Consider the following 15290-nt stretch of genomic DNA (forward strand, 5'->3'; position numbering starts at 1 on the left):
CAAGAGTCAGACACTTAACTGAGCCACCCAGGCTCCCCATATTAAATAATTAACTAATTAATTAATTAATGTGTAAAAGATTTATTTATTTATTTTAGAGGGAGAGAGTGTATGCACATGTATGTGCACAGGAGGGCGGGGGGATAAAAGGAGAGGGAGAGAAAAACCCAAGCAGACTTGGGAAAAACCCATGCAGGGCTCAATGTCAAGGCCCTGAGATCATGACCTGAGCTGAAACCAAGAGTCAGACACTTAACCAACTGAGCCACCCAGATGCCCCTCTTAATTTATTTTTTGTGTGTACTTGAGCCATGCTTTCTTTGTATGCCTCATCATTTTTTCTTGACAAAGAGTTATTTTGGATTTCATAATGTGACAAATCTTGAAATCAAATTCTCCGCTTTGGAGAATGGTTTGTTGTTGCTGCTTATTGTAATGTTGTTTGTGTAGTGACTTTTCTGCACTAATTTGTTTTAAATTGTATTCTTTGTTGAGTGTGGTCACTGAAGTCTCTATTCTATTAGTGCAGTAGTCAGCTACTTATTTGATAGATATTTTGTAAATACCCAAAGGCAAGGAAATCAGAAATCTCCCAGTCTGTGCAGATGAGCTCTATGTGTGTTGGTACATGCCCTCAACACTCAGGGAAGTAGTTTACAACTCTGCCTTCACCGTCACTTACTGCTTATATAGCCCTAAAGGTCAGCCAGAGGTGAGAGCTGAGGGTCTTCTCAGGTCTTTGCTGAGCATACATCCAGCCCTGGACAAACATGTGGACCTCTAGATTCCCAGGAATATGTAGGAGCTTTTCTACACCCTTATTTCCCAAGTATCTCATTCCGCAGCTTTTTCTTCAAAGCTCGTTGGTTGGTCTTTGGTTTACTCCAGCTATTATCCCTCTCTAGTTTAGGTAGTAACAGCTTATTCACTTGCCTTGGACACCTCCCCCCACCTCTAGTAGCTCCCCCATCCCTAGGATTGTTCTCAGAGAAAATAACAGCAAGCCTTTTGAGCTGGTCTTTCAGGGGGCCACTAGACAGATCCAAGCGACAACCATGATTCTTTAAGAATGAATTCTGTATCTAGTATCTAAGTATAGGTACTAAGAACTTGTACTGGGAATGTGGGCTATTGTCTTCAAGGCTACGACTGAGCTGGGAAGTGGGAGATGGTGCCAGGATAAGTTAAAACACCACAAGGCTCTCTTACTGACACTAGTGGGGTTGTTTTTTTCTTGATTAAACATTTGCCTGGTTGCTGTAAACTCTTGATTCTGATAAAGTGGATTTTGACAATTTTTGTTAGTTTATTCACTGCTTTCGTGGAGGAATGGGATTTTGAAGTTCCTTACTCTGTCATTTCATGGACATAACTCTTTCTATATAACCTTTTGAGAATGGCTTCTCTTCCTCAGCCTTTGAGATGTATCCAAGTTGTTGAATGTATCACCGATTTGTTCCACTTAATTTCTGAGTAATATTTCAACATATTGGACTATGCAGTTAGTTTATTTGTACCCTCATTGAGGGGACATTTGAATTGTTTCCATTTTTGGAGATTATGAATAGAGTATTTGTAAATATTCTCATAAAAGTTTGTGTAAACATGTTTTCATTTATCTAGGGTAAATACCCAGAAGTGGGGGTTGCTGGATCATAGGATAAATGTGTATTTAACTTTATAAGAAACTTACAGTCTGTTTTTCCAGAATGCTATACCATATTTCATTCCCATCAGTAATGAATGAGGGTTCCAATTCTCCATATCTTTATGAGCACTTGATATTGATAGCCTTTTTTTTAAATTGAAGCATTCTAATAGGTATATAGTGCTATGTCTTCAAAGTTTTAAAATGAATATTCATTTCCCTGATAGCTAATGATTTGAATATTTTTTCCTGTGCTTATTTGATGTTCTTATAGCCTCTTTCGTGAAGGATCTGTTCAAATCTTTTGTCCATTTTTAAAGGGGATTGTTTGTTTCCTCCCTGTAATTCTGACACACGTCCTTTTTCAGATTTCTGATTTGTAAGCTTTTCCCTGTTAAAAAAGGCTGTTACTTATCTTTTTTTTTTTTTTTTAAAGATTTTACTTATTTATCCATGAGACACAGGCAGAGGGAGAGGCAGGCTCCATGCAGGGAGCTGGATGCGGGACACGATCCTGGGACTCCAGGACCACACCCTGGGCCGAAGGCAGGCACTAAACCACTGAGCCACCCAAGGATCTCCATGTTACTTATCTTTTCAGTTTTTTTTCTTTTGCAAAGCAAATATGTTCAATTTCAACAACAGCCAGTTTCAAATTTGTCCTTTTATGACTGTGTTTTTTATATTACATTTAAGAATTCTGTATCTGATGGGATGAGCACTGGGTGTTATTCTGTATGTTGGCAAATTGAACACCAATAAAAAATAAATTTATTATTAAAAAAAGAATTCTATATCTAACTCTGCTCATAAGGATTTTCTTCTGTATTTCAGAAGTCTTTTCATCATGTTTGTATGTGTGGATTTCTTTAGGTTTATCCTATTTGGTATTCATTGAGCTTTTTAAATCTATAAGTTTATGTCTTTCACCGAACTTGGAAAGTGTACAGACATTATTGTTTCTTTCTTTCTTTCTTTTTTTCTGCAGCATTCTTTCTCCTCTCCTGAAACTGATGACATGAATGTTAGACTTTTTGAAATTGTACTACAGGTCTCTGGTACTCTGTTAATTTATCTTAATCTTTTTTTCCTCTATTATCCTAACTGGATGATTTCTATTTAATTACCTTCAGGTTTGTTGATTCTTTCCTCTGTTGAGTTCATCTAGTGATTAACTCACTAGATTAACTTTTTTTTTTTTAAGTTTCAGTTATTGGGGCATCTAGGTGGCTCAGTCAGTTAAGTGTCTGCCTTTGGCTTAGGTCATGATCCCAGGGTGCTGGGATTGAGCCCTGTGTTTAGCTCCCTGCTCAGTGAAGAGTGCTTCTTCTTCTCCCTGTGCTCCTCCCTGTCCCCCCTGCTCATATTCTCTCTTGCTCACCCTCTCTCTCTCAAATAAATAATAAATAAATAAATAAGATCTTTTAGGGACACCTGGGTGGTTTAGTGGTTGAGAGTCTGCCCTCAGCTCAGGGTGTGATCCTGGGATCCAGGATTGAGTCACATATTGGGCTCCTTTAGGGAAGCCTGCTTCTCCCTCTGCCTGTGTCTCTGCCTCTCTCTCTCTATCTCTCTGCCTCCCTTTCTCTGTCTCTCATGAATAAATAAATAAAATCTTTAAAAAAATAAAATCTTAAAAAATTTAGTTATTGCTTTTTTCAGTTCTAAAATTTTTATTTGGTTATTTTTATAGACTTTCTTTCTTTTTATTTCAAGAGTGTTCACCCTTAGTTTTTGAAGTATGGTTATATAGCCATTATAAAATCTGTCTGATAAATTCTAACATCTGGATCCTCTTGGGATTAATGTATGTTGACTCTCTTTTTCCTTGATAATTTGTTAGACTTTTCTAGTTTTTTCTGTTTAGAGTAATTTTGGATTATATTTTTTCAGACATAATTATATTGAACACTTAATACACTACAGCATAGTGTGAACATAACTTTCATATGCTCTGGGAAACCAAAGAATTCATTTGACTTGCTTTATTGTTATATTGTCTTTATTGTAGTGGTCTGGAACCCAACCTGCAATATCTCCAGGGTATGACTGTAATTTATGAGGTCTTTTAATTTGCAAATAGAAATTTTTCTAGGTCTTCTCTTTGTTTACTTCTGATTTTTTTTTTTTTTGTATTATTTAAGGAACTCTACATTTTGGAATTTCTTTTTTTTAATTTTTTAAAAATTTATTTATGATAGTCATACACAGAGAGAGAGAGAGGCAGAGACACAGGCAGAGGGAGAAGCAGGCTCCATGCACCGGGAGCCCGATGTGGGATTCAATCCCGGGTCTCCAGGATCATGCCCTGCGCCAAACGCAGGTGCCAAACTGCTGCGCCACCCAGGGATCCCACATTTTGGAATTTCTATATGTAGCCAGGTTCTTGATGAATTTTGTGACTATTTCTTTGATATAACTAGAGAAGGTGAGGTAACTATTTAGGGTGTAACTTTCTAAGTAACTCTATAATTGTACTTACTAGTTAAATTATTAAAATTCTATTTGTATTCTTGCACTCTTTTTCTACTTCATTTTCAAATTTTCTTTTTTTTAAGATTTATTTATTTGTTTATGATAGACAGAGAGAGAGAGAGAGAGAGAGAGAGAGAGAAGCAGAGACACAGGAGGAGGGAGAAGCAGGCTCCATGTTGGGAGCCTCATGTGGGACTCGATCTCAGGACTCCAGGATCACGCCCTGGGCCAAAGGCAGGTGCTAAACCACTGAGCCACCCAGGGATCCCCCATTTTCAAACTTTCTAAGAGGCATATTTAGGTTTCACATTAAGGTTGTGGTTTTAGACATTTCTCCTTATATTTCTAATGGCTTTATTAAAAAATCTTTTGTTTGTTGCTTTCATTTTCACAATGTAGCTTATATGTAGCTCACTACATAAATATTTGTGACAGATATGTCTTCTTTTATAATAGTACACATCCCCTCTTCCTTATCATTTTAGTTATTCCTTGGAGCCCTTGGTTCTCCCTTAAATTGGTTTGTTTATTTTTTTATTTTTTAAAAGATTTTTACTTATTTATTCATTCATGATAGACACAGGGAGAGAGAGAGAGAGAAAAAGAGAGGCAGAGACACAGGCAGAGGGAGAAGCAGGCTCCATGCAGGGAGCCTGACATGGGACTCTATCCCAGGTCTCCAGGATCAGGCCCTGGGCTGAAGGCAGCGCTAAACCGCTGAGCCACCTGGGTTGCCCGGTTTGTTTACTTTAAAAGATTTTATTTATTGGGGGATCCCTGGGTGGCTTGGCGGTTTAGCGCCTGCCGTTGGCCCAGGGTGCGATTCTGGAGTCCCAGGATCGAGTCCCACGTCGGGCTCCTGGCATGGAGCCTGCTTCTCCCTCCTCTTGTGTCTCTGCCTCTCTCTCTCTCTCTCTATGTCTATCATAAATAAATAAATAAATAAATCTTTAAATAAATAAATGAAATAAAAATCAATCTTTAAAAAAAGAAGATTTTGTTTATTTATTCATGAGAGACACAAAGAGGCAGAGATACAGGCAGAGGAAGAAGCAGGCTCCCCATGGGGAGCCTGATGTGGGGCTTGATTCCAGAACCCCAGGATCATGACCTGAGCCAAAGGCAGATGCTCAACAACTGAGCCACCCAGGTGTCTGTCCCAGTCTTATTTATTTGAACGCTCTCTCTCATGGGCTATGGATTCCAGAGCTGTGATCTTGTCTGCCTTAGTCACCACATGGTCCTCAGAGCCCAGTGTGGGCCTCATGTATGGTAGGCTCTTTGTAGGACTATTTATCAGTAAATCTGTCCATTGCACTCAGGTCCAATCTGGAAGTGAGACCCACACACTGTACGTTGAACCAGGAGTTCAAACTGAGCACAACAACAAAAGGTGTAAGTGACTAACCCAGTCCTCTGGTTCATTGAGTTAAGAGGGCAGGAAGAAAAGGGAGAGGCTAGGTAACACCCCTTATACACACTGAACCAATCAGAAACAGATTGTGAGCACTTGAGACATGCCTAACCTGAGGCCCTAATCTTAATGAAATGGCAGCCAGTAGAGAAGCTCATGCCCTATGACACAAATTGCCTGGACAATCTCAGGAACTGAAAAGCCAAGGTAAGTTCTAGGGCCATTAACTATTTTTGTGAATGGATTATCAGAAAAGAGTGGTGAGTTTAAGTGTACGTGGGTGAAGTGGGGTGGAGAGAGTTTAGAAGAAGAAAGTGAAGCAGTTGGAGGGACACATGGAGGGGGCAATGAGGGGTACACAGAGAAATTATGAGAACATAGAGGAGGGTTAAATTGTGTTATAGGGCCAGTAAGGCTATTATGCAGGAACATGGAAGTATAGTGAGTTCTGGCTTGGGGCAGAGTCTGTTTTCAGTGCCTTTCTAGGCAGAGGGGTTGGTTCAGCTGATCCTCATTTCTTGGGAATTGAGATGTTCTCTGTTTAGGACCCATTTCTTGTCTGCAGATTCTGCTGGCCCAGCATCTCCTCTTCAGGCCAAGGTCCATGGCTACTAAGACTGAGCCCAGGAACCTGGCGTTTATGGTAACACCAATGCAGCCAGTCATCCTGATGTCCTTGAATCCTCCAGAAAAGGATTATTTGTATCTCTCCATGATTTCCTTCTTCTTCTTCATTCTGCTGGCAATCCCAGCCCTCTTGTTTTCCATCAAGGTGGGCACCATCTGGCTATCACCAACTCCCCTTGTTCCCAGATATTCCTCCTCTGTTCCTTCCCATCCCCATACCTCCCCAGGGACCTCTTCATGTTCCTCCTGGAGAATTTACTCCCTCCTTCACCATCTAGCTGCCCTTGTTCCTCCCCAGGACCCCCTTATCTGCTCCTCTTCCTTTTTCCACTGGGGGACTGAACCCTGCCCTTACCTCCCTCACACCATCATTCCTGGTCTTTCACTCCCCACCTCCCCCTGGAATGTCGCTCCCTATCTCCCTCCGCCCTTGGAAACACTCCCACCAGCTTGCCTTCATCCCCACAGACCCGAGAAGCCAACTTTCATGGGGATCAGAGGACAGCACAAATAAATTCCAGACTGGCCTTGGGCTTTAGCATCTCAAGCATCCTGGTGGGCTCCATTATGATCATTAGCTCCATTATAGTTGGAGTCCTGAAACATGAAGTATGAGATCATATTGAAAGCTCACCTCCCTCAAAAAAGTCATGAACTTCACCTTCTGGAGCTTTTGAACTTGGACATCAATAACCTACCTGTCCTGGAGGAAGTTTCCCCTCCATTAGCATTTTTAAGAACAATAAAATTTTTGAGGAGACTTCCGCTTTCTGCTCATCTCCTTTCTACTCATATGCATATGTGTTCACATGCTTTTGCGAGTCCACTTCACTGAGTACCGTGGGGCTTATCCGTATATTAAGAGAACATTTATTGGGCAACCATGATAATGTGCCAGGCACTGTTTCAGACCTTAATGATTCAATGCTGATTCAGATAGATGAGGTATTTGCTCTGTGAAACCTACAGTATATTAAGAGGACACAGAAAACAAAAGAGTAAAACATAAAGCAACAAAGTAGTTGTTGATCAGCACTGTCTAATAGAACTTTCAGCAAAAATAGAAATGTTTTATAAGCCATTCTATCCAATATGGTATTTACTCACCACATGTGGCTTCTGAGCATTTGGGATGTGGCTAATGCAACTGAAAAACTCAATTTTTAACTTAATTATAACTAATATAGATTAAATTTGCCACATGTGGTCATGTGGTTAGTAGCTACTCTCCTGAACAGCATAATTCTAGGTGGTGGACAACATTACGAAATTTGTTTATTTTTTTGTTAAAGATTTTATTTAGTTATTCATGAGAGACAGAGAGAGAGAGAGAGAGAGAGAGAGGCAGAGACACAGGCAGAGGGGAATCAGGCCCCACACAGGAAGCCTGATGCGGGACTCGATCCCAGGACCTCAGGATCACACCCCGAGCTGAAGGCAGGCGCTCAACCACTGAGCCATCCAAGCGTCCCCCCCAATTTTTTTAAACAGGATAAAATTGGGAGAACAGGAAGAAGGACTTATGACAGGGAGGCTCAGGAAAGCCCTCATTGGGGACCTAATATCTGAGCTGTGACCTGAGGTGAGGAGAGCTACAGAAACATGTGGAAGAAAGTTCTAAGCAGAACAGTAAGTACAAAAACTCAGGCAGGAAGGAGCCTGGCTTGTCCCAGGAAGAGGAAGACTAGTGGGGCTGGAGTGAGTAATCAGAGTACTACAGAGTAAGGTCAGAGGATGGGCAGGAAGCAAGTCAAGGCATGGAAGGTCACAGGAAGAACATTGGATTTTTAAGTATGAAGTGAAGTCCTTAAAGATATTAAACAGGGAGAACACAGGTTTGTTTGTTTTTAAAAGATGAGTTCAATGTGTAAATTGAATGTAAACGTTCTCTAAATGGGTTCTGGTACTAATTCCAATTATGTGTGGAGGCAATTCTTGGACATCAGCTGAGTGTCCTACAATTCAACTCACTTCTGACACCATCTACCCAGAGATAGAATCGGATTTCATAGGTTAAGGGCTCATTCCTGCAAGAATACCCCCTCTCCCAGAGGCCAGATGCAAGCCTAGGTTGTTACTTGTACTTCTGGCACATTGGCTAAAAATCAGAGCCTCCTACAACTTCTTTGGGCTTGATTAATTTGCAAGAGTGGCTCACAGAACTCAGAGAAACAATTTACCTACTAGTAAATAAACCAGATTGATAGTTTATTTTAAAGGGATAAAACTCAGGAGCACCCAGATGGAAGAGCTGTAGAGGGCAAGATACGGTGAAAGGTTGTGGAGCTTCCATACCCTCTCTGAGCATGCCACGTTTCCCAAATCTCTATGTGTTCATCAACCCAGCTGCTCTCTGACCTTGGCTTTTTGGGTTTTTATGGAGGCTTTATTACACAGTTATGATTTAACATTGGCTTTGGGTGACTGGTTCAACCTCCAGCCTCTCTCTCCTCCCTGGAGATTGGGGGCAGGTACTGAAGTTCCAACCCTCAAATCACAGAGTTGCTTCTCCTCCAACCAGCCCCCATCCTTAGGTTACCTAAGGGCTTTCCAAAAGTCACCTTATGAACAAAACAAAAGACGCCTAGATTGCTCTTATCACAGGAAACTCCAGGGGTTTTGGGAGCCAGGAATGGATGGAAGACCAACATATTTCCTATTGTAAATCACAATATCACAGTCTCCTTCCATAATAGGGGGGAAGAGGAGAAACAAAAAATGCATATTTTTAAAGGCAGCAAAGAGCTGTGGATGCAAAGAAGTCTAAAGGAACTATATTCCAGAACTAAGGAACTCTTCTTGCTTAAATGGTGTGAAAATTAATAAAATGAAACTGTTTAAAATGGAATCAAGAGGGATCCCTGGGTGGCGCAGCGGTTTAGCGCCTGCCTTTGGCCCAGGGCGCGATCCTGGATACCCGGGATCGAATCCCACGTCGGGCTCCCGGTGCATGGAGCCTGCTTCTCCCTCTGCCTATGTCTCTGCCTCTCTCTCTCTCTCTGTATGACTATCATAAAAAAAAAAAAAAAAAAAAAAAAAAAAAAAAATTGGAATCAAGAGGCCAGAAGGGGGAGCTCTCATGTCCTACCTCATGTTGTCAATTGCAGACCTCACAGGAAAAGAGGTACCTTGGAAATCGATACTACCTTAGCGCTACTTGACTATTACGGCTGAGGAAGAAGTTTCCCCCACCCTGGCAACAGCCCTGCCAATGAGAGACTGTCACAACATAACCAATGAAAAGCCACTGTACTTAGAACTCCAGAGCAGTCCGGGTGGCTCAGCGGTTTAGCGCCACCTTCAGCCCAGGGCGATCCTGGAGTCCTCGGATGGAGTCCCACATCAGGCTCCCTGCATGGAGCCTGCTTCTCCCTCTGCTTATGTCTCTGCCTCTCTCTGTGTGTGTCTCTCATAAACACATAAATAAAATCTTTTTAAAAAAAGAACTCCAGGGATCCCTGGGTGGCGCAGCGGTTTGGCGCCTGCCTTTGGCCCAGGGCGCGATCCTGGAGACCCGGGATCGAATCCCACGTCGGGCTGCCGGTGCATGGAGCCTGCTTCTCCCTCTGCCTATGTCTCTGCCTCTCTCTCTCTCTCTCTGTGACTATCATAAATAAATAAAAAAAATTAAAAAAAAAAGAACTCCAAAGGAATGTTTTTGTTTGTTTTGTTTTGTTTTGTTTTACAGCCACCCCACCCCCGGCCCACCCCTGCCACCACCAAATTTCCTCTTTTTTTCTCTGTATAAGAGCTTTCCCCTCTTTTGTTCTCCAGACTTGCATATGGTTTTCTCATAGCTTGCTTGTCCTGAATTACAATTCTCTGTTATTCCCAAATTAACCCATTTTTGCTGGTAAAATAAGGGGAAGATGGACAAAAATAACTGGGGAAGAAAGCCAATTCCTTCACAGAACAAGAAACAGAGTAGGCAAGCTCCAGCCATATGCACCCAGCAATGTTTTCAGCTGTCCTCCCCGTCCTATCCTTATATCTGGTTTTGCGGACAAAGCAGACTCCAGACTGTGCAATCCAAGAGAATTTCAGAAGTTAGGTGAATCTCTGGAGATTCAGAACTTCTGATGCTCCACCAAGCAATGGCATGGGTCTGGGTTGCACATTAAACCGTGAGTGAGGGACGCCTGGGTGGCTCAGCAGGTTGAACATCTGCCTTTGGCTCAGGACATGATCCGGATTCCTGGGATCGAGTCCCACATCAGGCTCCTTGTATGAAGCCTGCTTCTCCTCCCTCTGCCTGTGTCTCTGCCTCTCTCTCTGTGTCTCTCATGAATAAATAAATAAAATCTTTAAAAAATTTTAAAAATAAACCCTGAGTGAGAAGAAGCACTGAGAGTAGATGGTCTCCCTGGGAGGTAACCCACAAGTCAAGAGGCACATGACCACCAGCCACAGGATCCATTGGGCAAGACATATACCAACCAAGGAACCTTCAGCCAAGGGAGGGGTTTCTTGCTCTTCATAGCTTATGTTAGTGATTTATCTGGTATAAGGTGAGGAGAATTGTGCACAGCAGGGTTTCTGAGCTACCCCTACACCTTCCAACTTGCATACTTCCTGGAACTGAGGGGGTACTGCCTAAGCTGTGGGCGGCATCTCACCTTAGGAGATAGACACACACATGCACACACAGATACAGGCATACTCTGATCCTACATGGCTTGTTCCTGGCAGATGTTTCCTGGAGACTTCTCTGTCCCGAATGCTTCCCTTTCCATGACCTGATCCCATCATAGCCAAGGGTCCCAGGGGTCCAAGCGCTGCCCCATTCTCTCTAAGAATGAAACAGCCAGGCTCTGTCTACAGACAAAGCAGAAACCTGCCTACACTCTCCATTCTACTCAGGGCGGCTGAGCAATCCAAGTCAGATTACATCCCTACCTGGCTTAAACCCTCCCTATTCCCACAGCTCTCGGGATCAAACCCAAATCACTCCCCCAAGTGTGCAGACTCTGCCTAGCCTGCTCCTGCCCTCTTCCCCTCCTCTGCTGCCCCCTCACACTTGAGTCACATGGCCCTTGTTTCTGTTTCTGGAGCACATAAATCTTTTGACCTTGGGACCTTTGCACTTGTTGGTTCCCCTTCCTGGAACTCTTTTCCCTAAATCTTCTCATGGCTGGCCCAGCATCCAAGGTCTCAACTTGGATGTCTTCTCCCCACAGAGGTCTTCCCTAATTTCCTCACTCCCATCTCACCTAATGTCCCCTCCTGGGTCCCTCTCCCTCCATGTCCTAGTTAGTCTCCACAGCCCTTGGTCCCTTTCTGAAATCATTCAGTTTATTTATTTGGGTTTTTATTCTCCATTCTCCGTATCTCTCCCACAGACTGTGAACTCCCAGAAAGCCATCTACAAGACAGCCTTCAGCATTCTTGCAAAGGACTGTATATTGCTTCCCATTTGTTTTTGGTCTTCTGCTTCCTCCCACTGGGAATGCTAGTGTTCTCCAGTTTGGTGGGTGGGGATTAACCATTGTGCCCCAGTCCCCCTTTCCATAAGAGCCATCCCTTCCCCAACTCCCCCTCCTCTCTAGATACTAGCCCCAGCCCTTCTGTAGCCTTCCCTCCCTGCTACGCTGGACCTTGTCCCCACTCGGTTCACCATCTTGCTGACTCTGCTTCTTCCCAAAGACCCCTCCATACCCTCTTCTATCTGGTTCTGCATAGACCCCCTGCACCATCTTGCTCCATTGCTTCTTCCTCTCCTCCACCTAATCCTCCAAACCCCAATCCTGATTATGGCCTCCAACTTTTCTCCAGGGGACCTTTGCCCCATTTCACCCTTTAAAGGAAAACATAAGCCTATCTTCACTTTCACAGACACTGGAAGCAAATGGTTTGGAAGACAAAGTCGGAGCAAAGAAAAATGCTATGCTGGTTTTGTGTTTCAGCCTCATGGCCATCATTCCAAGTCTGTTTATATTCCTGTTCATCTTTATGGCACCACACAATGCAGAACACATAGAGGAACCATGATCCAGGACACATCTTTGGCATGCCCTGTGCCCTCACAGTGCCAAGTACCATAGGACTTTCCTGCTCCCCTGGGAACCTTTGGACTTGGGTTTAGACATTAGGGCCCTGCCTCTTCCCCCATGGAGGAAGTCTTCCCTCTTCCAGCACTCTGAGATCAGTACCTATGATGCCTCCTGCATGATTGTGCATATGTGTTTGTGTGTTTGGGATATGCCCTTCCATGACCCTGTATACTAACAGCTCCTGTAGGTATCCTGGGAACTTCACCCACTTGGTCAATAACATTTGTTCAACAACAGCCATTATTGCATACTTTCTGTGTGTTAGGTATTGTTCTAGGACCTAAGAATGCAATGCTGAACAGGACAGATTAGACCACTACCTCACAAAATGTTATCTTGACAGAAGCTAGAACATAAATAAGAAAGTGCAAACTAATTATATTACTCTAGATCATCATAAATAATAAAAGGAAATAACACAGAGAGATTGGGGGATGGAAGGGAGACAAAGATGATAACATGTTCAGGAAAAGCCTCTCTTAGGAGGTGATGTTTGAGTTGTGGTCTGAAGCATGAGAAGGAAAGGCCTATGGAAGTATCTGGGAGAAGAGAGATCCAAGCAGATGGGATACCAAGTATAATATCCTGAGATAAGAAGAGTAGGAAAAAGGAAAAAACCAGCTTACCTGGAGGATAACCATAGGAGTATGTTAAAAAGTCAATGTAGAATGATCATCAGGAACAGATCACCCAGAGTCACAAAGTCATGGTATTCATGCCCATGGTAAGGAGTTTAGATTTTAAGTGTGAAGGGAAACCAGTGGAGATGGAAACAGAAAAGCACAAGATCTGATTTCTATCTTAAAAGGTCCAAATTTGAAGATCATGGAAGACCATCTTCCTTCCATAACAGTAGTGAACAAAAAGATAAACTAAAAATTCATATTTTAAAGACATCAAAGAGCTATGGAATGTAAAGAATAAAATCTCAAGAAATTGAAGTCCAGAGAGTGAAGGATCTCCCTTAAGTAAGCAGAAACCAGCAGTTTTTCTCTCTGGGGATTTTTGCCAAATGTTGGCACAGGTGAGTTAAGGACTGAGCCTGTGACAGAGAGCTTGTTCTGGGGAAAAAGAAACCAGCAAACTTTCTAAGGCAAGGTAGGCTGATGTGACAGTTTGAGAGATGGAGTGCCCCCAAAGGCATAGCTGATAAATATAATATCTGAAGTTAAATTGTTTCACTGGGCTTAACAATATCTTGGATGCAGAAGAAAAGATCAGAAAATTTAAAATAAATTTAATGGAAATCATCCAAATTGAAGCACAGGGAAGAAAAGGAAAAAGAAAACAACCGTCTGAGTGCTATAAGACGCTATTGAATTGTCCCATGTAACTGTCATTGAAGTCCTTGGAGAAAACAGATTCAATCTTTGAAGAGGTAATGCCTGACAAATTTCCTAAATCACAAAAAACATGAGCCTATAGATTCAAGAAGTTCAGGAAAGTCCAGAGAGAAAAATTTTAAAGCAACTGTATCAGTCAGGATTCTCCAGAAAAGCAAAATACAGAGATAGAGATAGAGTTGGAGATACAGAGAGAGAAATACAGAAAGAGCGAAGAGAGAGAGATTCATTTTAATGGAATTAGCTTATGTGATCATGGGTACTGGCAAGTTGGAAATTTGTAGGGCAGGCTGGTAGGCTGGAAATTCAAATAAAAGTTTGACATTGCCATCTTGAGTCCAAAGTCCACTGGGCAACCAGCAGGCTGGAAAGTCAGGCAGGATTTCTGTTACAGTTTTGAGGTAGAATGTCTAATTTTCCAGGAAACCTCAATTGTTTTCTCTTGATTCAACTGATTGATGAGGCCCACACACATTATGAAGGGTATCTGTTTTACTTAAAGTCAACTGATTTTAAATGCTTATCACATCTGCAAAATACCTTCACAGCAACATCTAAACTAGTGTTTGACCAAACAATGGGCACCAGAGCCTAGCCAAGGTGATGCATAAAATTAACCATTACAGTAGCTATAGAAAAAAGACACCTGAACTCCAAGAAAACAAACAAACAAAAAAATTAAGGCTATCTTTTTCCCTCAACTTCATTGAGGTTTAATTGACAAAATTGTAAAATATTTAAAGTGTGCAACCTGATATTTTGATATATCTACACGTTGTGAAAGAATTCCCCCCATCAAGTTAATTAATACATCCATCACCTCATATATTTATTTACCTTTTGTGTGCATGTGTGCGTGCATGTGTGTGTGAGAGAGAAAGAGAGAGAGAGAGAGAGAACATTTACATCTACTCTCTTGGCAAATTTCAATTATACAACATAGTGTTATCAACTGCAGAATTATCTTCTAATCATAAATAATTAGAAACCAAGAGACAATAGAATTACATTTTCAAAGTACTGAAAGAAGAAGCCTGCACACCTGGACTACTACACCTTGTGAAAATATCTTTAAAAACATTAAGGGGGGCAGCCCAGTGGCGCAGTGGTTTAGCGCCGCCTACAGCCCAGGGCCTGATCCTGGAGACCCGGAATCGAGTCCCATGTCGGGTTCTCTGCATGGAGCCTGCTTCTCCCTCTGCCTGTGTCTCTGCCTCTCTCTCTCTGTGTGTCTCTATGAATAAATAAAAAAATATATATATTTTAAAAAATTAAAAATAAAAACATTAAGGATTGGTAGAGCAGAATACAACAGGTACAACAGCAGAGCCACAAATATAAGATGCACTGATCTTCAGCAAAAGGCATCAGTGCATTTCAGTGGGGAAAAGAAATTGTTTTCAACACATAGTGCTGGAACAAATGGAGATGTAGATGTGAAAACAAAATAAAACTTGACTCCCTGCCTCACACCATACACACAAAATAATCTTTATTTATGTAAACTAAAACTATAAAAGCTTCTATAAGAAAACACAGGGGACGCCTGGGTCGCTCAGCAGTTGAGTGTTGCCTTTGGCTCAGGGTGTGATCCCGGGGTCCGAGATCCAGTCTCATATCAGGCTCCCTACAAGGAGTCTGCTTCTCCCTCTGCCTATGCCTCTGCCTCTCTCTCTGTGTCTCTCATGAATAAATAAATAAAATCTTAAAAAAAAATACACACAGGATAAGAG

General features: G+C 42.2%; 1 protein-coding gene across 6 annotated transcripts in view; it reads left to right on the top strand.

The window, feature by feature from the left end:
• The window catches only part of LOC111090112, a 93217-nt gene extending 83722 nt beyond the window's left edge, over positions 1-9495 (top strand). Inside the window, exons 2-4 of one of the 6 annotated variants that reach the window (XR_005354746.1) lie at positions 5446-5518; positions 6103-6309; positions 6633-6942. Coding sequence is in view for 2 of the 6 variants with exons in the window: in XM_038529318.1 (XP_038385246.1) it covers positions 5446-5518; positions 6103-6309; positions 6633-6779 (427 nt within the window). In the remaining 4 variants the exon portion in view is untranslated. Of the gene's footprint in view, positions 1-5445; positions 5519-6102; positions 6310-6632; positions 6944-9271 lie in introns of those variants that run through there. The other 5 variants (XM_038529318.1, XM_038529319.1, XR_005354740.1 and 2 more) reach the window with 5 other exon arrangements.
• Positions 9496-15290: the final 5795 nt, after the last annotated feature.

The sequence above is a fragment of the Canis lupus genome, chromosome 1 (assembly GCF_011100685.1).
Source record: "Canis lupus familiaris isolate Mischka breed German Shepherd chromosome 1, alternate assembly UU_Cfam_GSD_1.0, whole genome shotgun sequence".
NCBI lineage: Eukaryota > Metazoa > Chordata > Mammalia > Carnivora > Canidae > Canis > Canis lupus.